The sequence below is a fragment of the Clinocottus analis genome, unplaced genomic scaffold (genome assembly GCF_023055335.1).
Source record: "Clinocottus analis isolate CAN_PGR_092001 unplaced genomic scaffold, fCliAna1.0.p SCAF_36, whole genome shotgun sequence".
Taxonomy (NCBI): domain Eukaryota; kingdom Metazoa; phylum Chordata; class Actinopteri; order Perciformes; family Cottidae; genus Clinocottus; species Clinocottus analis.
Window position 1 is genome coordinate 255,304 of NW_027176109.1, and position 22,197 is coordinate 277,500.

The 22,197-nt window shown below is 43.6% G+C and overlaps 2 protein-coding genes across 4 annotated transcripts in view; one reads left to right on the top strand and one right to left on the bottom strand.

Annotated features, from left to right (window-relative positions):
* Nucleotides 1-12,119, bottom strand: part of dnah5 (dynein, axonemal, heavy chain 5) — an 85,349-nt gene extending 73,230 nt beyond the window's left edge. Inside the window, exons 1-8 of the mRNA XM_068596331.1 lie at nt 12,030-12,119; nt 3,913-4,047; nt 3,656-3,740; nt 3,340-3,500; nt 2,422-2,640; nt 2,150-2,287; nt 1,101-1,277; nt 874-987 (exon numbers count right to left, since the gene is read on the bottom strand). Of these exons, the coding sequence (XP_068452432.1) occupies nt 874-987; nt 1,101-1,277; nt 2,150-2,287; nt 2,422-2,640; nt 3,340-3,500; nt 3,656-3,740; nt 3,913-4,047; nt 12,030-12,119 (1,119 nt within the window). The remainder of the gene's footprint in view (nt 1-873; nt 988-1,100; nt 1,278-2,149; nt 2,288-2,421; nt 2,641-3,339; nt 3,501-3,655; nt 3,741-3,912; nt 4,048-12,029) is intronic.
* Nucleotides 12,120-13,857: 1,738 nt separating this feature from the next.
* The window catches only part of triob (trio Rho guanine nucleotide exchange factor b), an 87,243-nt gene continuing 78,903 nt past the window's right edge, over nt 13,858-22,197 (top strand). For all 3 annotated transcript variants that reach the window (XM_068596372.1, XM_068596374.1, XM_068596373.1), the window contains exon 1: nt 13,858-14,171. In XM_068596372.1, coding sequence (XP_068452473.1) covers nt 14,102-14,171 — 70 coding nt within the window. In that variant the 5' untranslated portion in view covers nt 13,858-14,101. The remainder of the gene's footprint in view (nt 14,172-22,197) is intronic.

The following is a 22,197-nucleotide window of genomic DNA, read 5'->3' on the forward strand; positions in this document are numbered from 1 at the left end:
TAAATGTTGAGTGTCTGCAATTAAATTGCACACGTTGAATTGTGTTTGTGTGATTCAGTGGTTCTCAAACTGTTTCTGTCCACTGTGGAGGAAGGAAAGTATTCAGGGCCCAACAAAATGGTTTTGGAGACTCCTCCAGCCGTGCTTTTTCATAGAAAATGTAAATCCAAGTAAACCAGATTGCTCCATCTGACCAAAACTAATAACATGTGCAACCACTTTGTTAAAACAATACCAATAAAGTTATGGGAAAAAAAAAAATCATGATTTTTTTTTTGTTGACTTTTTTTTTAATACTTTTTTTTTTAGTCACAATTGTAAGAAGAAAAAAAAAAATCATGATTTTTTTTGTTGAATTTTTTTTTGCTATACTTTTTTTGTCAAACTTTTTTTTTGTCAGAATTCTGAAAAAAAGTCATGATTTTTTTTTGGCAACTTTTTTTTGCCATATTTATTTTTTGTCATAATGTTAAAAAAAATAATTATGATTTTTTTTTTGTCGACTTTTTGTTGCTATACTTTTTTTTGTCAAACTTATTTTTTTGTCATAATTGTGAAAAAAAAGTCATGACTTTTTTGTCAACTTTTTTTTCCATACTGATTTTTTTCATAATTGTGAAAAAAAAAATTTTTTTTGGTCATAATTGTGAAAAAAAATATTCTTAATACGTTTTTTTTGTCAACTTTTTTTTGCTATACTTATGTTTTTGGTCATAATTGTGAAAACAAAAAAATCATGATTTTTTTTTTAATTGACTTTTTTTGCCATACTTATTTTTTTGTCATATTGTGTGATGCAGCGCGCGATGCAGCGCGCGATGCAGCGCGCGATGCAGCGCGCGATGCAGCGCGCGATGCAGCGCGCGTCCTCACCGGGTCGCTGCTGTACAGCGGGTCACAGAACCTCTCCAGGCTGTACAGGTACTTGACGTTGTCTTTGGCCTCGTTGGCTGCGTCGGTGATCCTGGTGTCCAGCTCCCGCCACGACTACACAACATTCAACACAAAGAGTGTCAGGCTGAACGCTGCTGTCTGGACATCGTCTTGCAGAAACACAAGAAGGAGAAGAAACGTGTTGACAAATAGTCGCTCAGACGGACCTTTATGAGCTTAGACTTGGCCATCAGCAGGACGCCCAGTACGGCCTTGACGTCGGGGCTCTTCAGCTGGTCCAGAAGGTAGTTGAAGCGGGACATCCGCTTCTTCCAGTGGTCCAGTTCGGCCCGAGGGCCGAGGTCGTCGGCCTCCTTCCTCAGCTGGTCGCTCTCTGCTAGAACCTGCAGGACAGAAGTACTTCATGACTCTCACAAGGTTTTATTGAGGCAGCTGAGCATCCCTCCACGATGGACGCTTGAATGAACGATTACATGTTTGAGTTTGAGAAGCATTTATGACAACTAGAGCTGGGCAAAAATTAAGCAATTTAACTGATTAATCTGTGATTGATCACATTATGCGTCATCTTATTTATTCATTTTTTCTTTTTTGATTGACTTGACGCGGGTGTTTTTTTTTAATGAAAAATTCTTTTAATCCATTTTTTGAAGACAATTTTTTTTTTTTTTTAATTAATCGAAAAAAAATTTTTTTTTACAAAATACAAAAATACAAAATAAAAAACAAAAAAAGTGGAAGATTTTTTTTATAATGAAAAATTCTTCTAATCCATTTTTTGAAGACAAATTTTTTTTTTAATTTTTAAAAAAAAAATTAATCGAAATTTTTTTTTTTACAAAATAAAAACAAAACAAAAAAAGTGGAAGATTTTATTTTTTTTTAATAAGATTTTTTTTTTTCATGCAGCACACAGGTGCTGCACTTTAAATCTCTCCAAGACGGCAAAAGTACTATTATATTTAATAAAGTAATATACTTTGCATCTGACCTTCCAGATCACATGACGATGATGCATTTTTAATCATTCGTTACCATAGGTTTATCAAATATTTTGCACATAACCAGTCAAATAAAACCCTTGTTTTGCTCGATGCGACACAAAGCACATTCACAGGCCAGTTCAAGCGAACTAGGATCTGAGAATAAACGCCGCTGTACAATCCGTCCACGAGCTGCTGTGCACAACATCACAACGATCGATGTGAAGCGTTTTCACACAACAGCTCCGCCTGCTGCTGGAAACACAGCTCACCTGTTCTATCTGCTTGATCCAGACCTTCATGCAGGCCTCGATCTTCTCCGTGGTCTCGGCGCTGTTGGCGGCCGCCACGTAGTCCGACGGGCCTTTCAGGACCCGCAGGTCAAACGTGTCGCACTCCTTCAAGGTCACCTGGAGGCGAGTCACGACACGCTGCGGTTATTCCTGCTCCGGTGTGGACAACTGATTGTGTTTGTGGATGGATGTGCCTGTGTGTGCGTGTGCGTGTGCGTGTGTGTGTGTGTGTGTGTCAGTCCGCTCTTTACCTTTTCCTGCAGGCTCTCCTGCGCTCCGGCCAGAACGGACACGAAGCTTTCCAGCGACGATATGAAGTCCTGTTTGACGGCCTCGGCCTGGGGACTGGCCGGCTCGCCCCAGCCGTGGTTCATCTTCCTCAGCGTCGGAATGAAGATGTCGGAGAGCAGCTGCTCCACGCTTTTTAACAGCCCCACCTCCGTCGTGTCCAACATGTTGAAACTGACATCCTATAAGGAGGTAAAAGGTGAACACAGGTCAGAAAGGGGACCCACTTCCCGCCGAAGATGCAGTCGGCCACAACAATGGAAGAGGATTTGTTTGTTTAAAATCAGCCTGAACGTGGCTCAGAAAAGGAAACAAACATTCCTAAATCCTCAAGTTCTGTCCATCTTCCCAACAACATTATTATGCATGAATGCATTATGCATTCATGGCATGCATCTTTTATATTTCTTTTTCTTTTTTGATTGATCTCACGAAAATGTATTTTTTTTCCTAAAATTTCTTTTATTTGTTTTTACTTTGTTTAAAAAAAAAAAAATTTTAATTCAAAATTTCTTTATTTTATTATTATTATTTTGTTTTTCTTATTTTGTTAAATTTTTTCTTCTAAATTTTTTTAGAAGAAAAATAATTCAACAAAAAAAAAAAATTAAATTTAAAAAAATACCCACTTTCATAAAATATTTTGCTCATATTCAATCAAATAAAATGCTTGATTTTCTTTCGAAACAATCATTAGCGAGAAGTCCCCGTGCGACCAGAGTGCTATCACTATTATTTCTTCAGCTCTGCATTAAAAGAACTCGTTTTAGATGTTCCACATGAATGCAACACTTTCATCTTCTGCTACATTTAAATCATCAGTCTGTTCGTGAACTACGCAACACGTTAACCCGTCCTCCTTACGGCACTGAGTGACTCACTCTGTGGATGTTCTCCGAGGTGATGGCCTTCGCCGTGTTGGCTCTGGTGAAGAAGACGCACACTCCGGTCAGCGCCACGTCCCGCCCGTCCGTCACAAACACTTTGGACTTCCTGCTGCGAGGCTGCTGGGAGACGAGCTGCGAGGGCAGAGAGGATGCTGCTGGAAGAAGTGGACAAAGAAGTGGACAAAGACACAACATCACAACTAACTGCATTTAATTACCTGTGATTTGATTATTTGACAGCTTCTCAATTGCAATAAATCTTGGACTGCTGCTTCCAGCGTGTTGGTTACTGTACATATTTAAATATTACCTGCTTCGCCTGGCTCCGGGTCCTGATAGTAGAACATGAGGTGTGGGAGACCGTCTGCCATGAAGAACTGTTCTGCACGGTCAATCTGAGGAAGAAAAGAAGAAAGAAACCTAAATCAGACACAGACAACCTCGCAGACGTTTCAGTGCTTCTTTGCAGATGCTCTGCAGAAAAGTCCTTGAGTCTTGCAAACGCTTCCACGCCTCTTTCTTTACGTTTTAAAAGGCAACCACATGAAAAACTAAAAGACTAAATACCTGATTCCCCTCCAGCGTGGCATCTTCCACGTCGGACTTCTCCAGTCCGAGGCAGGACGCCACGATGCTGAGGATGTAGTCATGTCGTCCGTCCAGCTGAGCGCGCTTGGCCTCGCGCTCTTCCTTCAACTTTTGCTGAACACAAATAAAAACACAAAAACAATTTGAGCGAATAGTAAAATGGACGCGGCGCGTGGAGACAGAGAACATCAAAATATATACAAAGTAAACTCAACAAAAGAGTGGAGGCATCACATGACCAAGCACAAAGCCATGAAGTCCACATACTGTGTATGATGTCATCTCCTGTGGTTCTCCACCTTTTCCTCAGACACCAGTTCAAGCTGCCAAACCTCAGTTTCCCTCCTTACGGTGTGTGTGGAGCTCCACATACAAACCAGACGCCAGCTGCTTCCCTCTACTTTCAATCTCCCATCCCAAGTCTGCAGGAATCAGGTTGTTTTTTGGTGAGTTATGAAGAGACAAAACAACGCAGCCAGTTTGCAACAGGCGGGACGATAACATCCACCTGGATGAGTTGCAGGTTACTTAGTAACACAGGAACAAGGTCTGCCAGTGAACCACATGCATCACATGCATCACCTGCATCACCTGGAGGCGCTCGGCGTGGTGCATTTGAATCCTCTCGTTAACTGCTTCTTGTTTTCAAACCGGGACGACAGGAATAATTATTTCAGGCTTATTAAAGTACTTTTTTTTGCACGGACGACGTCATGTTTTAAAAAAAGACCCTTTTCTTTAACAAAGCAGGCCTCCAAACCGTCTCTTATTTATGTTTAGACAATTATTAACAACCGGATTAAACTTTAAAATTCCTGATGACATATTAACTCATGGAGTTGCACTCTGTTCTCCTCTCCTCGTTGTATTTTAAGGACAATTTAAAGCTAGAAAATCACTCATTCACCCTCAGCTGAGCTTTACATTCTGCACACAGACGACTTCCTGTGTCCCCTGGTTGTGTTGAAGTATTAGGATCAGTCGTAGTGCACATCGAGGAAGAAAAATCAATACAGGGAAGGCGAAGGGGGAGAGCAAATGGAAATGAGAAATGACAGGAAGAGGAAATGGAGGAAGCAGGGGAGAGAGGAACGAGTGCGAGAGGCCGATGTAACGGTTCCTCAGAGACACCAGGCGCTGAACAGAGACGTGATTAAAGAGAGAAGACGCAGAAGTATTCGTCCTCGTTAGTTGGAGCCTTGGGATTTGGTCGTGTAAAGCCAGAGCGAGGACGAGCGCGCCAACAGCTTGAGCCGCGAGCGCTAACAAGGTTAGCGAGAGCGCTAACACTTTAGCCCGTCGGGAGCTTTAGGAGAGACCAGACGGACGACCACGCTGGCATTCAAATGTGTCCAGTGAAACAAAAAGACAAACGACAAACTGTCCACTTGCATCCTGCACAAAAGTATTCACATCGAGACAAAGACGTAGAGATAAAGACTTAAAGATAAAGACTTAAAGACGTAGAGATAAAGACTTAAAGACGTAGAGATAAAGACTTAAAGACGTAAAGATAAAGACTTGAAGACGAAGAGATAAAGACTTGAAGACGAAGAGATAAAGACTTGAAGACGAAGAGATAAAGACTTGAAGACGAAGAGATAAAGACTTGAAGACGAAGAGATAAAGACTTGAAGACGTAGAGATAAAGACTTGAAGACGTAGAGATAAAGACTTAAAGACGTAGAGATAAAGACTTAAAGACGTAGAGATAAAGACTTGAAGACGAAGAGATAAAGACTTGAAGACGAAGAGATAAAGACTTAAAGACGTAGAGATAAAGACTTGAAGACGTAGAGATAAAGACTTGAAGACGTAGAGATAAAGACTTAAAGACGTAGAGATAAAGACTTAAAGACGTAGAGATAAAGACTTAAAGATGTAGAGATAAAGACTTAAAGACGTAGAGATAAAGACGTAAAGATAAAGACAAATCTAGAGCGAGGACGAGCGCGCCAACAGCTTGAGCTGAGCACGCTAACAAGGTTAGCGAGAGCGCTAACACTTTAGCCTGTCGGCAGCTTTAGGAGAGACCAGACGGACGACCACGCTGGCATTCAAATGTGTCCAGTGAAACAAAAAGACAAACAACAAACTGTCCACTTGCATCCTGCACAAAAGTATTCACATTTAAAAAAACAGAAACAATATTGCCGAGCACGAGCGAGCAACTCAACAGGAGCAACAGGCGCTGCAGGTCAAAGGTCACTCCAGCAGACAGTGAGCACAACAACATCGCAGGCTTTTGAAATTTACTCTCACTGCGCGCGCGCACACACACACACACACACACACACACACACACACAGGTAAGTCAGTTCACACACACACTCTCTTCCAGGTGATCGGTGAACTTCACGCTTGACTTTTTCCAAATGAGAAACATTCTGCTGTCGAGCAGGTGTTGCGCTTTGAAATAAAAATAATTTTTAGACGTTTAAAAAAAAAAGCCGAACCGTATCAAAACTTGTTAAAAGTTTGCAGCGAAGCACACACACACACACACACACACACACACAGACACACACACAGCTCTCGTCACAGGTCGACCAGAAGAAGAAAAACGTGTCGCGCCGTCAGTTGCTGAGCGACCAGACGCTTCACACCTCGTCTCTGCTTTTTAATCCAAATTGTGTGAACAGCTAAACACAGTCTTCAGTCCCAGAGACCGACAATGCACACACAATGAAGCGCGGTGCCAATTATTCAGTCGCACACACACACACACAACAGTACCAGGCTCCAACAATGACAACGCTGTAACACCACGTTGGGCGTTAATCGCTGTCAGAAGCAGACGAGGCCTCGGCCTCATAAGCCGCAGAGACCGACAACGCCTGAAATAAACAAACTGCACATTAACAGCTGTAATGAAATGTGCGGGCAGTTTGTCAGGAAGAGAGTCTGATAATGTCTCCACTGTTTAAACCAAACCTCAAATACAGACACGGGGAAATGATTTGATCCATTTTAATCCAAATCCCTCTGGGGGGGAAACAACACAAAGTCAACACAAGTAGCTGTAGATGAAGTTGTGCAGCGAGTGTTTAGCATCAGGCGTTAAGCTCCTGCAACATGGGAGAAGACGCTGTCGCTTTAAGAGAAGAGTTAGAAAGACTGAAGGAGAAACATCATGAAGGTAGATTTGTGTCTTTTTTACTTAAGCAAATTTATAGTTTGTAAGTTATTTATCTCCAAATATTTGCTCTTAATTTTGAAAAATGCTCTAAAAAAAAATTTGCTCTCAAAAAAAATTCGCAAAGAAAAATGTGCTCTAGTAAAAAAAAAAATGCTTAAAAAAAAGCTCTCAAAACTAAAATTTGCTATAAAAAATGCTCTAAAAAAAATTGCTAAAAAAAGAAAAGAAAAAGAAAACGCTCTCAAAAAAAATTGCTCTAAAAAAAAAAAAAATTGGCTCTCAAAAAAAAAGAAATTCGCTCTAAAAAAAAGAAAAAAGAAAAGAAAACGCTCTCAAAAAAAAATTGCTCTTAAAAAAAAAAAAAAATTGCTCTCAAAAAAAAGAAATTTGCTCTCAAATAAAAACAAATTTGCTCTCAAATAAAAACAAATTCACTCTAAAAAAAAAGAAAAAAAGAAATGTGCTCTTAAAAAAAAAAAAAGAAATGTGCGGGCAGTTTGTCAGGACGAGAGTCTGATAATGTCTCCACTGTTTAAACCAAACCTCAAATATAGACACGGGGAAATGATTTGATCCATTTTAATCCAAATCCCTCTGGGGGGGAAACAACACAAAGTCAACACAAGTAGCTGTAGATGAAGTTGTGCAGCGAGTGTTTAGCATCAGGCGTTAAGCTCCAACATGGCAGAAGATCCTGTAACGACCTCTCACCTGGATGAGTCTGGAAACCGTTTGTTTCCAGAGTTGGTTCCTGAACACCTGCGACATGGCCTCTTCCCCTCAAAGCCCTTCGTCTCCTCTGCTGTCGCGTCCCTCGTCTGCATCAACGCAGCGAGGCTGCAGGCGCTCGCCCTCAAAGCCGTAACGAGCCCTATCAGGTGATCGAGTCAGCCGGCTGAGCCACAGCTTCATATCTTTAACGGCTGCTCACGTCAATAGCGGACGAGTTTTCACATGCAGCTGAGAAGATAAGACCGTGAGGTCCATGTGCACCGGTCCAATCATGGATTCACCTTCTTACACATGCAGGTAAATACTCACAGACGTCCTCAATCTAGCAATGCACACACATGAAGACACACAATGGACATCAGTTAGTTCTGGTTGGGTCTGTGTTGAGCTCACGGACACACACGACGTCACCTGATCAAATGCATCTTATGAATCTACACTTTGACATTTAGCTCATCTACAATATCTCGCTGTAGAGGAAGAGTCTCACCTTAAATATAACTGACAGCAACACAACAGGTCAGTATTTTGTCTTAAAAAGCAAACAACAGCATCAGAATATGTAAAAGAAAACACATTTGGTTCTTTCATGACGCACTTCAGACAAGAAGATATGTTGAAGGACTTTTTAAAAACTTCCTTTTAGTAAATTTAAAGGAAATATGTATATTTCTAAACATTTAGATCTGCAGTAGCACCTTTGGTTTGACTTCTTTATCTGTATTTTCTGACAGAATCCCTCAAAATGTCAGATTGTTTGGACGTTTGCATCCACGTTTCTTCGGTCTGTGGCATGAAGTTGTTGCTCCTTGTGTGAACAACTCTCCAACAGGCTTTTCATGCATAAATAAAAGCTGTTTCCCCCTCAGCGTTCCTCAGCCTTGAACTTCTCGAGTGGCACCATTTGGGACACGAGCTCATCGGCCGTTTACTGACTCCTGACACGTCAATGATAAATCACCCAGATAGCCGACGAGCCTCCGTGTAACTCCAGAAGTCTTGGGTCAGCTTACCTTGTTTTGATAGTCTGGTTTAAAATGCAGCATCGTTTTTTGGCCTTTCAAGTCTTGACACTTCTTTTCAGGTCAGTCCACCATCTTTAATTGGCTTGGCTCCTCACGACATTAGAGAATTACAGCTTTCCGACAACGACGAGAGCGAGCGGCTCGGCTGCGGCGTGCGAGCAATCAGCCGTTCTTATTTGCCATTTGAGGAGAAGGTTACTGCCCTCAAATTATGAGAGTGCTGCTCCTGAAAGGGGGGCCGCTAACCAGATAACACGGTGTTGGATGACCGTCTGTCTGCAAGCCAATTACCAAGGCCCCGCGCTCACCTTACAAGTCAATTACAACAAAGGGATGGAGAGACAGGAGGGGGAGGGGCTTCTCACACACACACACACACACACACACACAGGTTAACAGATAAAACAGTGTCTCTTTCTTAAGTATGGTTTTAAACGAGCTCATAACGAGACATTTCCTCTCCAAAGGTCGCCAGGTTTAGAAACTAAACGCCTCTTTGGAGGTTTTCTGGCTCATTGAGCGCTAACTGACGGATACGAGTCCTGTCGTGACTCTACCTGCTGCTCATGGTATGAATGTGACGCTGACGCATTCTCCTTTTGTATATTCATTTCTTAAACAATGAGACATTTTTTAAGACTTGTGATGTAGCGTCTGCCTCAAGATAATGAATTCCTTGCGAAAATCTGAACTTTAAAGTGAATAAACCATTATTTGCCCATGCACTGTTGTGTATATCATTGCAAAAAAATGTTTATTTGTGCAGAAAAATGTTTTTTTGCACAAATAAATTTAAGAAATGGCACGTAAGGCTCCCTTAATTTGCATTTTTATAGACTAAATGAATGATCAGGAAAAGAATAATTAATATATTTGAGTGTAATGTTTGTAATTGTTGCCGCTCCAGTAGGGAAAAACACACACACACGCGCACACACACACACACACACACACACACACACACCTCCCGCTAATTACTATTAAAAAAATTCCATTAGCTTTGACTGTGGCGTCCAACAGATGAGACACACGTCTCTCTCTCTCTCTCTCTCTCTCTCCCTCCCTCTCTCTCTCTCTCCCTCTCTCTCTCTCTCTCTGAGGATCCGACTGACGGTTTGATATTGAAGAAAAATGATTGGCGAAGCTTTGCATTTAAAAGCAGCTGAGTCATCAATTTTTCAATATGCCACGACTGATTTTTCTAAGTTGAACCGTCTGGCTTTGAGCTGCCATGAAACAGGAGAGTGCCTGTAAATTATAAATGAGAGGGTTGTGGATTCACGGAGAGAGAGAAAGACCGAGTGGAGACGGGAAACAAAAGAAAAGGTCCACTATTCTCCCAGAGGATGCTCACACTGCTACACACACACGGAGACTAAACCAAGCGGTGTTACAACTACACAAAAGTGTAGCACAGGTGTTCAGAGGAAGCTGCACTTTTACATGTCTGTTTCTCTTTTAATGGCTTCAACCACGCCTGCAATTACAAAATAAACTGATAATCTAAAGTCTTAGGGGTGAAAAACAGACTGGAGAAAGAGTTTAATATCTACACAGAGCAGGATTAGATCATTTTATCCTGCAATTAACACAGAAAATAACACAATTCTCCAGCTGCTGTAACAGCAGGACACTTCAACAAGTCTTGAGTCTTTTAGTCAATTTCAATCATGATATTTCCATCTTAATATACTCGTGTGTCCAGGTTGTGGCAGTGCAGGATTGTTGTTGTGTTGTCTACTACGAGGCAGGCGTCACTACAAACAGACACACAACATTAGCCCGCAGAACAGCGTCTATTTCAGTGAAGACAGTAATAGAGAACATCCTCTCACACTTCATTAACTCTCTGCTGCCATCTAGTGGTTTGAGGCTCATAACACAACTCATTACAGCGCCGAGCAGCTATTAATGAGCGCTGCTGGGAGGCTAATCGTCTCTCAGAGTAATTATCAGCGTGCAGGGTGTCCTCAAAGTGAAAATTAAGAGGTGATTAATTTCATGCCTTGTTTTTTTTTCACGTAAGAGAGAAAGTAAAAGCAGGATAATCACCGTTCACTCGGCTCTGTCTTAAATAAAATGCTGTGACATGTAATGTGATATACGTCTTGCTGACTGTCTACTTTTAAAGATTTACTTTAAATGTGTGTTTAAGTTCATTCATATTTTGATTTTCCATGGTTTTAAAACATTATCTATACACGTACTAACTGTGAAGGGAAGACATGTTTTGTATTGGCCCTTTAAAAGAGAGCGCTGTCGCTTTAAGAGAAGCCTTAAAGACTGAAGAAGAAACATTAAGAAGGTAGATTTGTGTCTTTTTTACCCGACAAATTTCTATTTTATAAGTTAATTATCTCCAAATATTTGCTCTCAATTTTGAAAAATGCTCTAAAAAAAAATTTGCTCAAAAAAAAAAATTGCTCTCAAAAAAAATTTGCAGAGAAAAGAAAACGCTTTAAAAAAAATGCTCTCAAAACTAAAAAAATTTCAAAAAAAAAAATGCTCTCAAATATTTTTTTTGCTCAAATAAAAAAAAAATGCTCTCAAAAATAAAATTTGCTCTAAAACAGAATTCTCTTAAAAAAAATTTAAAAAAAAAAGCTCTCAAAAAATACATAACTGAGCTCGCAAGATGAAATAAAGGAAGATATGATACTGAAAATGTGCCCGCTGAATGAATACAACAATGATTGAACTAAAGGTGGACAACTGTGCAGATAAATGACCAAACAATGCTCCAGTAATAGAGGATATTGTACAGATACCTAAACAATCATAATAACCATATTTGGGTGTATGTATGCGATCCCATTGACGTCAATTAAGATCCTGTAAGTCATAATTATGACTTCCTGTCTCGAGATATGTCAAAATTATGAGACAGTATCCCACAATCATGAGATAGTAAATGGAAATTATGAGATTGTTAAGTCATAATTATACTATACTACACTATCATGAGATTATACCATCTCATAATTATGATTTAGAGGATTTTAATTTTTTAATGACATTGGCATAAATGGGCTTCCATATGTTGGAGTTTTTACTCTATCCAAGAAAGAACCAAACCTAAGAAATCAAAACAATAAAAAACATGACGTAATGTTTCATGAGCCTCATATTAAGAGTTCACATCCCTCAGATGCCACAACTGAGAAGATGTTCCTCATTTCAAAAGGTTTAAGTGGCCCTACCTGCATTTCCCTGAGGGACTCCGCTGGGGCAGTGCTCTGGGAGGGTCTGCTCCTGCAGCTGGCTTTGGCGAGTCTGGAGCTGATGGACATGACGACACTTTCCTCCCTCACAGAAAGCACCAGGCTCCAACCCCTCGTGCTCCGTTATTCATTTAAAATATCCACTTTTCTGAGATTTGTTGTGTTTTGGTTGTATATCCTGGTTGCAGCGCGTGGCCGTCCACACCCGCGGTGACCGTGTTGTGTTGGTAGTTTACATGGTAACGAGGGGATTTGTCCAGAAAGAGAGGGGGGTGAGGACCGAGGAGGCTGGTCCCGAAAGACATGGAGACTGTGTGCACTTTGCTAGTTATGCTCTTTAAAATGCACCGAATGGAGAGAGAGACGCGTGGAGGCCACCACCAAAGACAGTCACGCGTAAAAAAAGCAGATTTTAAAGTAAAGTCACGTTTGTTAAAGAGGAAATAAGTGCCTAAAACGTCCAGGTGGCCACTATCCATGTGAGCTCTCCCTGATGGCGTTAACTAACTTCAAGTGTTAGTTGTTTTTATTACAAAGGTAACGAGATAGCGTCGGTGTACTAACTTTAAACTCCAGTAAATTCGCTTTGCAGCTCTGTCGGCGGCGGGAAAACCGGCTTAATTAATCACAGGTGTGCGTGCTGATTGCCCAGCTGCTTCCCTCCAGACTGTTAAAGGCAGAGGAAGAGGAAGAGGACAGGCAACAGTCACGTGTCTGAAGGTAAACTGTAAGGCAGAGCGTGAATATTGATGTGTGATACTGAATGTAATTGTTTGGTTTGCTTATTTAATGAAGTTCCAGCTGTTACGATGCTTTTTTCCTTGTTTTTTCTTCATATCAGTGCAGTAAAGGACACACACACACACACACACACACACACACACACACACACACACACACACACACACACACACACACACACACACACACACACACACACACACACACACACACACACACACACACACAGAGCAACGTGTGCAGGCCACCACTAGGTGGCAGCAGCGCACTTTGCCCCTCGTGTGGCTGAAGCCGCAGCTGTCGGTGAGAACTGGGTTAGATTTGTGGGGCAAATGACCTCATACTGTAGCATCATCTTCATCACCAGGAGATGAAGAGAGAGAGAGTTAAGCAGAGCTTCTCCCTCGTCGTCATTGCCGTCCTCTGTTCCAAAGAAAGCAACACAAATATCACCACCTCAGGACACCACAACTCCTATAGGAAACTAAATAACGCAACAACCAAGAACTCAGTGACCTCGTGGGAATAATAAACTCTCCAATAATTCATCAAAGAGGCCCAAACGTGACGAGGTTCAATATAATAACCGTGACTATATCACACTTCGCCTGTATGAAACAAAAACAAACGCATGATGTCGATATGACGTCTCTTCGTAACATCTGGGGGCTTCGAGCTATTAAAAGGCACGCCATCCCAAAGGCTGACTCTCCCACGCACAGCCCGCATCAGCACCGCAGTGAGTGACGATGCGGGAGGCGTGGGGGGGGGGGGGGGTTGCTGATGTGCTGTGGCGCACAATATAAATTTGGGTGGCGCACAATGCACCAAAAAAAAAAAAAAAAAAAACACCGAAACGGAATCCCAGGATATCCCACCCCCCACCCACACCCCTCGAAACGGAATAGCCCTCCTCCCTCAGACCTCCTCCCCTCCTCTTTTCTTTTTTCTTTTTTTAATACCTCCGCCTTCTCTCTCTCTCTCTCTCTCTCTCTCTCTTTCTCTCTCTCTCGTTCTCTCTCTCTCTCGCTGTCACCCCCATTCCTCCGCCTCCCCTTCACGTCCCAACTCGGGAGCGCCGCCGATCGGTCGCCAGGATTTTTTTCTCCCCTTCTCGGCCAAAATGGAGGAGGAGGTCTCTCGCTTAATGAAGAGAGCACCGATTGCGTGACCGGGAGGGGGGGATCTGCTTCAATGAAAGGCGTCGGGACCCGCTTTTTTGGCTGACAAATAATCACTGCAACAGCAACAAAACAAAACCCTATCGCAGGATTTAACGACCGCTGTTTCCGCACTCGCGACCCGCCGCCATGAGCGCAGGAGAGGGACTCGATGAGGCGGCGAAGGACGCGGCAGACATAGCGGCGTTTTTCAAATCCGGTAAGTCGGGAAGGGGCGAGTCTGGGATTCAGTAGATCACTGGTGGTCCGCCACATTGTTGCCACAAAAATGACACGGAGGGAAAGAAGAAGGAGAAGCACACACGGGGGTTTTAATTGGGCGAGTTGTGGGCGTCGGTGGCGCTGGAGATGCGCACATCTCGTAGTGATTTGCCCCATTTAAGTCCACTGACTTGATCATCTCTCCACCTTTTCATGACAGCCGCTTGAACGACGCCTCCTGAGGTGTATGTGCGTTTTAATTCCTAGGCAGTGACACCCCCCATTTTGTGTTGGTCCAAGGTGTGTGTGTGTGTGTGTGTGTGTGTGTGTGTGTGTGTGTGTGTGTGTGGATGGTTACAGCTCTGCGTGCTTTACGCGTATATATTTATATAGAGTCGTCGTCACGGGATGGATCCACCACGAAGCAGTGGGGATGTGGGTCTCGCGTTGTTTTTTATGAATTGTTTTTCGTTTTCAGAGGGTGTGTAGATTGAACAATCTTGTCAAGGGACATAGAGGAGGAGGAGGAGGAGGAAGAGGAGGAGGGGAGGGTCATGCACCGCTTCTCTTAACCCAGGGTCTCACATCCGATGCATGGATGGAGGCTGCAGGCCAGGGATGCACGTATGGGCAATAGGCTGCCCCCCCCCCCCCCTCCTCAGTCTGATATGATGGCATCATGAGGGGAGGCCTTTACCTGATACTCTGCACCCAGAAACACACACACCTCACTGTACCTGATCACCTACATAACAACACAGAGGCTTCTATCATGCACTTATGATCCAATATGAATGTTGTTAGTATCTTGTGGGCCAACGTGTCATTAACCCTTTACCTGCTGCCGTCACATAATGACCTTCTGCTTCATATCCCATAAAGGGGTGTGTGTGTGTGTGTGTGTGTGTGTGTGTGTGTGTGTGTGTGTGTGTGTGTGTGTGTCTGCTGTGATATTGGTACGTCTTACCCTCGCATGTCATAGTGTTTTCTTTCTTCTTCTCAAACCTGAACAACCAGCATTTCTAGGAGTGTGAAAACATGGCGTGGCAAGTTTTAAGAGTCGAGACTTTTCAATTGTCACGTGTTCAGAATAGATGTGGTTTTCTCCGGGATTTCACAGAATGACTCGCCGTGTTTAAACCCGATCCGACGCCCGCTATCAGGATGCCTGGGGAGTGCTGTATAGCCTTGGAAAGGTGCATTTTAAAAAAAAAAAAGAAAAAGTGCAGTGTTTGGAAATGTGTCTCCAGCATTAAAGAGAGAGAGACCACCTCTGATGCACACCAGCAGAAGCAGCTGTCTCTCTCTCAGCTGTTTCTCTCTGACACCTGGTGCCTGGGGGTCTGCTGCTCACTATTACTGCAGATTGCACACACAGGAACACACACAGACACACACAACATGTCCACCTAATGAAGTGCATATGAATAAATAGCCGACGTGCTAGCGCGTGCACGATCCACACATATACTACTCCTTTTTTTTTTTAAACCGTCTTTAAATCACACACGTTCTCCTGTAAATTGCCTCGGCCAGTCAGACGGTGAGGAATGTTGTCAAAGTGGATTGTTTTTCAAAATGCTGCAGTCTCTCTTACGGTCGGTTGGAGGCCCGCCAATGTATTTTCCTATAGCTGTGTTGTATCAGGCTGGAAAGTTGGCTGGCGCTGAAGTTGGAGCTGCTTGGATGTTTATATAGCGGCGAACGCAGTTCATACAGTATTCATGATGCAGACAGAAATAGGTTATGGCCTCAGGAACCTTTAATAAGACACTATTAGAAGGAGAACGCGTGGAAAGTTCCTGCGCTGTTAAAACGGGGAAAAAGGCACTTTTTCAAATATATTATTGATCAATCTAACATTTAAAACGTTTCCTTCAACTCTATTAGAAGTATAATCGAGCACGCTCCGATGTTTCAGTCCTCTTCGTGCTTTAGTGCATGCACACTGCCTCCCATTCTTCCCACAGCTTCCCCCAGTGAGGGACCAGTAGCGACGGCCACCCCGCTGCCGGCGGCCTCTCCAGCGGCTCCCTGCTGGCCGCCAGCTTGTTGCATGTTGAAGTCTTGGCACAGAGATGCTCATCCGAGTTGATCCGCCGGCACGTTATTGCACGGGGGCTCTGTGTGTGTGTGTGTTCATTCGTGAGTGTGTTTCTGGTTTTGCTCGGCCTCTGGATGCACTTTGGAGGATAGAAAACGCCTGATTCTCGTTCTTTAAGGACAAGTAAGAGCCACTGGCTGTGTTGAGATGCTTTAAATTCATGTGAGAGTAACTTACTGACAGGTCAGACACCCGAATGTGAGCTCACTGTTTGGGTAATTAAACTAAGATTTACATCGAAGCGATTTCTATCATTTCTTCTCCTTCTTCTTCTTCTTCTTCATCAGTGATATTCTCGGCGGCCCTCGAGCGTCCACGCACCTCTTCTGCTTGATTATTTTTAGTGAGCAGATGGAGCTCCATCTCTGAGTCCCACACTGGTGCTGTGGATCGCAGCTCAGCTGCTGAGTCACTCTCCCCAAGTTGCTCATGGCCGTGATTTAACATTCAAATCCTGGAATCATCACAACCGACCCGGTCGAGGAACGCAGAACCGCTTCTTCTCGAACATTTAGAAGACGTGGAACTGACGCTCGGCTCCGTCCAGGTGTTTTTTTTAACATCCGGCTGTAAAAAAACAAACCTGAGGTACAAAACCACTCTGTGTCTATATTTAGTAGTTTATAAATAGCGTCATCAGGACCGATGCTCTCTCCTTGTGTTGTGAGATGATGATCGCGCCCCTTTGTTTCCTGTTTGGAGCGTTGATTTGGACTTAAAGGAAGCATTCCTCAACGTGAGTCATCCAATAACACACTGCTGGTCACGCTGAGCCCACACACTTGAGTGGCGTGCCCCCGGCTTCAAAATAAAGATTAGATAATCCCACCAGGGCTCATAACTCTGAGTTCTGCCAAGAATTGCATTAAGGTGATTCTGGAAGTTGTGTTTTTTTTGTGTCGAATATCCATGAACCGAGTAAACTGAAGGACCTTTCTGGAGTGTTTGTGCGATGTGTTAATGTTGTGTGTTTGTGTTTGAGTCTCTGCCCGCCACTGTGTCTTTATGTTTTGCCAGCTTTAACACGTTAACGTCATTTATTACATGTTAGGAGTGGATGAGCGAGGATCGCGCTCTCCTTCTCCGACACGCGTGTTCAGCATTTCAGAACGTCTTCAACAACTTGACTTGTTGTTAGCATTGCGTTGCTACACGTTGCTCGTGCTACACGTTGCTCGTGCTACACGTTGCTGTTGCTACATGTTGCTTTTACTACATGTTGCTCTGCATGTGCCTTTTTAAAGCTGATGTTTTCATGTTTGCATGTTTCTTTTATTTGCAGCGCGTCGAGCTCTCAAGCCACTGAAATGCCCCCTCAAAATTGTACATGTGAATAAAAAGCGTGCAAGCCGACAGCGTAGCATTTTGCTAGCAATCGTGAAACTCCTCAATCCAGACAGAGCAACACTTTTGTCTAAAACCCCCCCAGATCAAGCCGATTCTCATCATTATTGTGTTTCTACTTTGCCTAAAGTCTGTCGTGCGTTACACATCTAAAGCGCTGTGCTACTGTCTCTGCGGTTTGCGACGCTGCACATACCTTAACGTGCAGTCATCTTTTGCAATGCAGAGCCCTTAGCTCGCGCCATTAGCGCTCCACATGACCCAGAAGCCTGCGGTCACGACGGGATGCATCACATCTTTACCCCACCACCGTTAAACACATTGGAGAGAAACCAAAAATAACATTTGCGTGGACGATATAATAACTTTTTTTTATTTTTTTTAACAAGGTATTAATTCTTGGATAGTCTCTTGAGTAGTGTGTAATTAATTTACTGGGCCTTTGCAATAGCATTACCGTACAGTGAACAGCACTGTGAAACTCGATTAGGGCATAAAAGCAGCCGGATGCTCCGTATGCTGGAATAAGATTAAATAACTTGCTTCACAGTCATAACTACAGCATGGCGGTCATCAGCGGCCATCAGTCCTGGAGTATTCTGGGACTTTGGGTTCGTTGCAAAACATCTCCTGTTTATGTAATCTGTTCAACCGAGAAGCCGGTTTCACACACGGTGCTGTGTGAAACCGGCTTCTTGTCTCATTACTTATGCAGACCGGCTTTCAACTGTATGTGTATGAGTGTCTTTGCAGTCTGCGGTGTTAAATAATAGATTTTTTTTTTTTTATACCAGAAGAATAATTGATAGGCAGGAGAATAAGTGATTACCTCTGCTTTGGAAGACCGGCGTTGCACCGACCGGTTTTAAAAGCCCACGATGCTTTAAAAAAAAAGAAAATCGGACTTTGTAGTCGATTCAGGCTGATAGCAAAACAAACAACAGAGTGAACACCGATAGCGTCGTTGCACCGCTGTGTGTATGCGCCTCAACGCTGCATTGAGCATAGAAACCAGACCTCAGCATCACCGATGGCGGTGTCGGAGAGGCCTTTTCCCTCTGAACCCGCTGACCTGTGCCAGTGCGGTCTGTAACGAGAGCCAAGTCCAGTGCAGCGACTCTGCATTTCGTTCTCGTCGTAGTCGATGAAGGCGTAACGACCCGATGGTATCTCGCATACTGTCTGGGAAGCAGAAAATGTCGTCTAATCGCGTAGATGAGAAGGAGAGGACTCAGAAGGCAGGTCAAGACAGTATGCCCATACAGAATGGAGGGATGAATGAAGAGAGAGTGAGCTCCAGAAAGGGAGGACTTTGCATTGCTTACAGGGGACAAACAAGCCTTCACTCATCAAATTATAGAGCTGAGGCTTGGGTGGAGCTCGCCCTGCAGAATGTAGGCCGCTCCGCTCTCCACGAGGCTGAAACCCTTGTCGGTTGCATCCAGGGGCCACAGACTAATTGGCAGTTGGTCAGAGTTAAAGACCGGGAGCTTAGCTTGGAATTGCCTGCACCGCTAAAAGCGCCATGGGCCCCCGCGCGCACATGTCGGCTAGCTAACGTATTCGACTTGAGGAAAAAGGGAGGGAAAAAATAATCCTATACATCTATATAGTGAAGGTAAAGTTTATGTTAGCTAGTGAGGCTATGTGCTGCTAGCTACAGGAACGTGACCGGGTCAGTTTAGGTTAGCTAGTGAGGCTATGTGCCGCTAGCTACAGGAACGTGACCGGGTCAGTTTAGGTTAGCTAGTGAGGCTATGTGCCGCTAGCTACAGGAACGTGACCGGGTCAGTTTAGGTTAGCTAGTGAGGCTATGTGCTGCTAGCTACAGGAACGTGACCGGGTCAGTTTAGGTTAGCTAGTGAGGCTATGTGCTGCTAGCTACAGGAACGTGACCGGGTCAGTTTAGGTTAGCTAGTGAGGCTATGTGCTGCTAGCTACAGGAACGTGACCGGGTCAGTTTAGGTTAGCTAGTGAGGCTATGTGCTGCTAGCTACAGGAACGTGACCGGGTCAGTTTAGGTTAGCTAGTGAGGCTATGTGCTGCTAGCTACAGGAACGTGACCGGGTCAGTTTAGGTTAGCTAGTGAGGCTATGTGCTGCTAGCTTCAGGAACGTGACCAGGTCAGTTTAGGTTAGCTAGTGAGGCTATGTGCTGCTAGCTACAGGAACGTGACCGGGTCAGTTTAGGTTAGCTAGTGAGGCTATGTGCTGCTAGCTTCAGGAACGTGACCAGGTCAGTTTAGGTTAGCTAGTGAGGCTATGTGCTGCTAGCTACAGGAACGTGACTGGGTCAGTTTACGTTAGCTAGTGAGGCTATGTGCTGGAAACTTGGGCTAGCGTAGCCGTGCCTCCTTTCCACCGGGAATAGTTGCGAAAAAGCGAATTAAACACAAAGTTGAGCGAGTAAAATCAGGTGAAGTGTTTTGGTGTGAACGCATCATGACTTCTTTCCCAATTTCTACGCCGTCATGTGTCAAAAAAAGGCTAAAATTCCCCCAAAATTATAGCAAAAACAGGGACGCAAAAAGAAGCAAAAGTGACTGGAGGTTGTTGAAATTGTGAAATATACAAATGACCGCATCACGGCAGTGAGCAGTTAGCAGCCACGAGCCAGGGTTTGCAGGCCAGTGTTTTTTTCTGAGCTTTTATTTTTTAAAAAGCCTCCTGTATGCTCCCAATTACCTACCAGATGTTTTGCTGTAGCTCGTTCCTCTCTCACTGTTTATTGGAGAGTTTTATGGGGAGTTTCAATCAAGAAGGAAGCACAATGAGGCGAGTCCCTCGCTTCTACACGCTAATCGATCTCATCAGAGATCCTCGACAAATTTCGAGAGAGTCGTAATACACTTTAAAGGCATGTAACCCCCCCGCCATCTTAACACATTATTGATTGGTGTAAAGTGTCATGTACATGTATGGGGTCGCTTGGAAGACACACAGCCGAGGACCTGGGGCTTCTTTCCTGCAGATGTACTTCAAATTGAAGCTGTGGTCCAATATGTTAGCTTGTCATTCATTCAGTTGGACCCAAATCTCAAGAAATATACCAGCTTCGTATTTTACACAATGCATTGGAGACCAGTCAGGGGCTAAAATAAGCAAAGCAGTGATCCCATACTTTACCTTTGTTAGCTCTGAGCTACATTATTCTGCATTATTCAAATGCCAAGAGAGAAGTTTTGCATTATTTAATGTAAAGTGATGCACGTAAAATGAATGCAAAGGCCTCAATGAAATCACCTCCAGTAGTAAAACGGTCACTGAGGATGAAGATTATTTTTTTTTTCTGTGATTTGTTGATAACGGACAATACACCTGCAAGATATCTGTCGATAATCAGGAATTCCAATTGGTTGGTGATGTGTTTTGTAGGATGGGAAGTGTAGCCTCATTACTTCACACACACGCATGCACGGAGGTATAAATCATTACATCCCACCCATGTTGCCCACAGGGTCTCTGGAAGCAAGGAAGAGGGGGATGAAAAGATGGAGGGATGGAGCGAATGGCCGAGGGATGGAGGCCTATAGGAGGATCGGGGGTCATAAAAATAGTCTGTGGGTGTGGTCGAGTGTCTCCCGCAAATCCCTCATCCGATAAGAGAGAAACCTCTCGTCAGTCATCTGCAGACTCGCTCTCGTTCTATCCTTCTTCATAGCTTTTCATCGCCTCCTCCACTCCCTCTCTCCATCATTACCTCGTGTACCTCGGGGGTTTGTCACACATTCAAATAATGATCCCGTTTGCTGAGATCCGGTCTCCTGTTCGTGACTCTCTGGGCTGTAAATACGACATCCAAACGAGGGTTATTCCATTTTTATTGGAAATTAATAACATTATAAGTCACACAAAGTGTCTTTCGGGTTTTTGTTTTGGCACAGATCCTAAAAGAATAGCGCCAAAGCACTTTCACAGGACTGTGTGAGAAGCTTTTTGGAGAATCCGTTTTATCGTCAATATGGATTCTTCCCCATTTCAAATCCTTCCTTCCTTCCTCGACCTCCTCTCTCCTCATGCCGCCTTCAGCAGATGTTTCAATCATCCCCGTCTTTTTACAGTTCCTTCTTTATCTCCTCTCCTCTTTTCCCGGCAGCTTAAAAACCAAGAAAGCATCTGGAACCGGTGACTGAAGCTGCGAGCCTCCCACAAAGCTCTGAGCCTCCTTTTGAAAACGAAACCCTCCCTCCTTCCCTCCTTCCCTCCTCCCTCCTCTCTCCTCGTTTATTTTTTTTTTGAAGAACTTCCGAAGTCAAGTGTCAGAATGTGTGTCACTCTTTCATCCATGAAGTCGGTTAGTGAGCCAGTTCCCCTCCTTCGGGTGACGCAGTAATGTGTCACTGGACTCAGTCTCGATCTCTTTTTTTTTTTTTTTGTAACTTCAGCTCTCGTATTTAAAGAATAAAGGTTGGCAATAACTTTCAATAATTCATATTCTCTCACGTCCATCATGCATCTGTGCAAATGTAGTACTTCCCAGTGTTTCTTTGGCAGACTTGGGCTTCTTCAGTCTGTAAGAAAAACAACAACAACAACAACAACAAAACAAGTCGTGAAGCAGAACACAGACGTTAGCC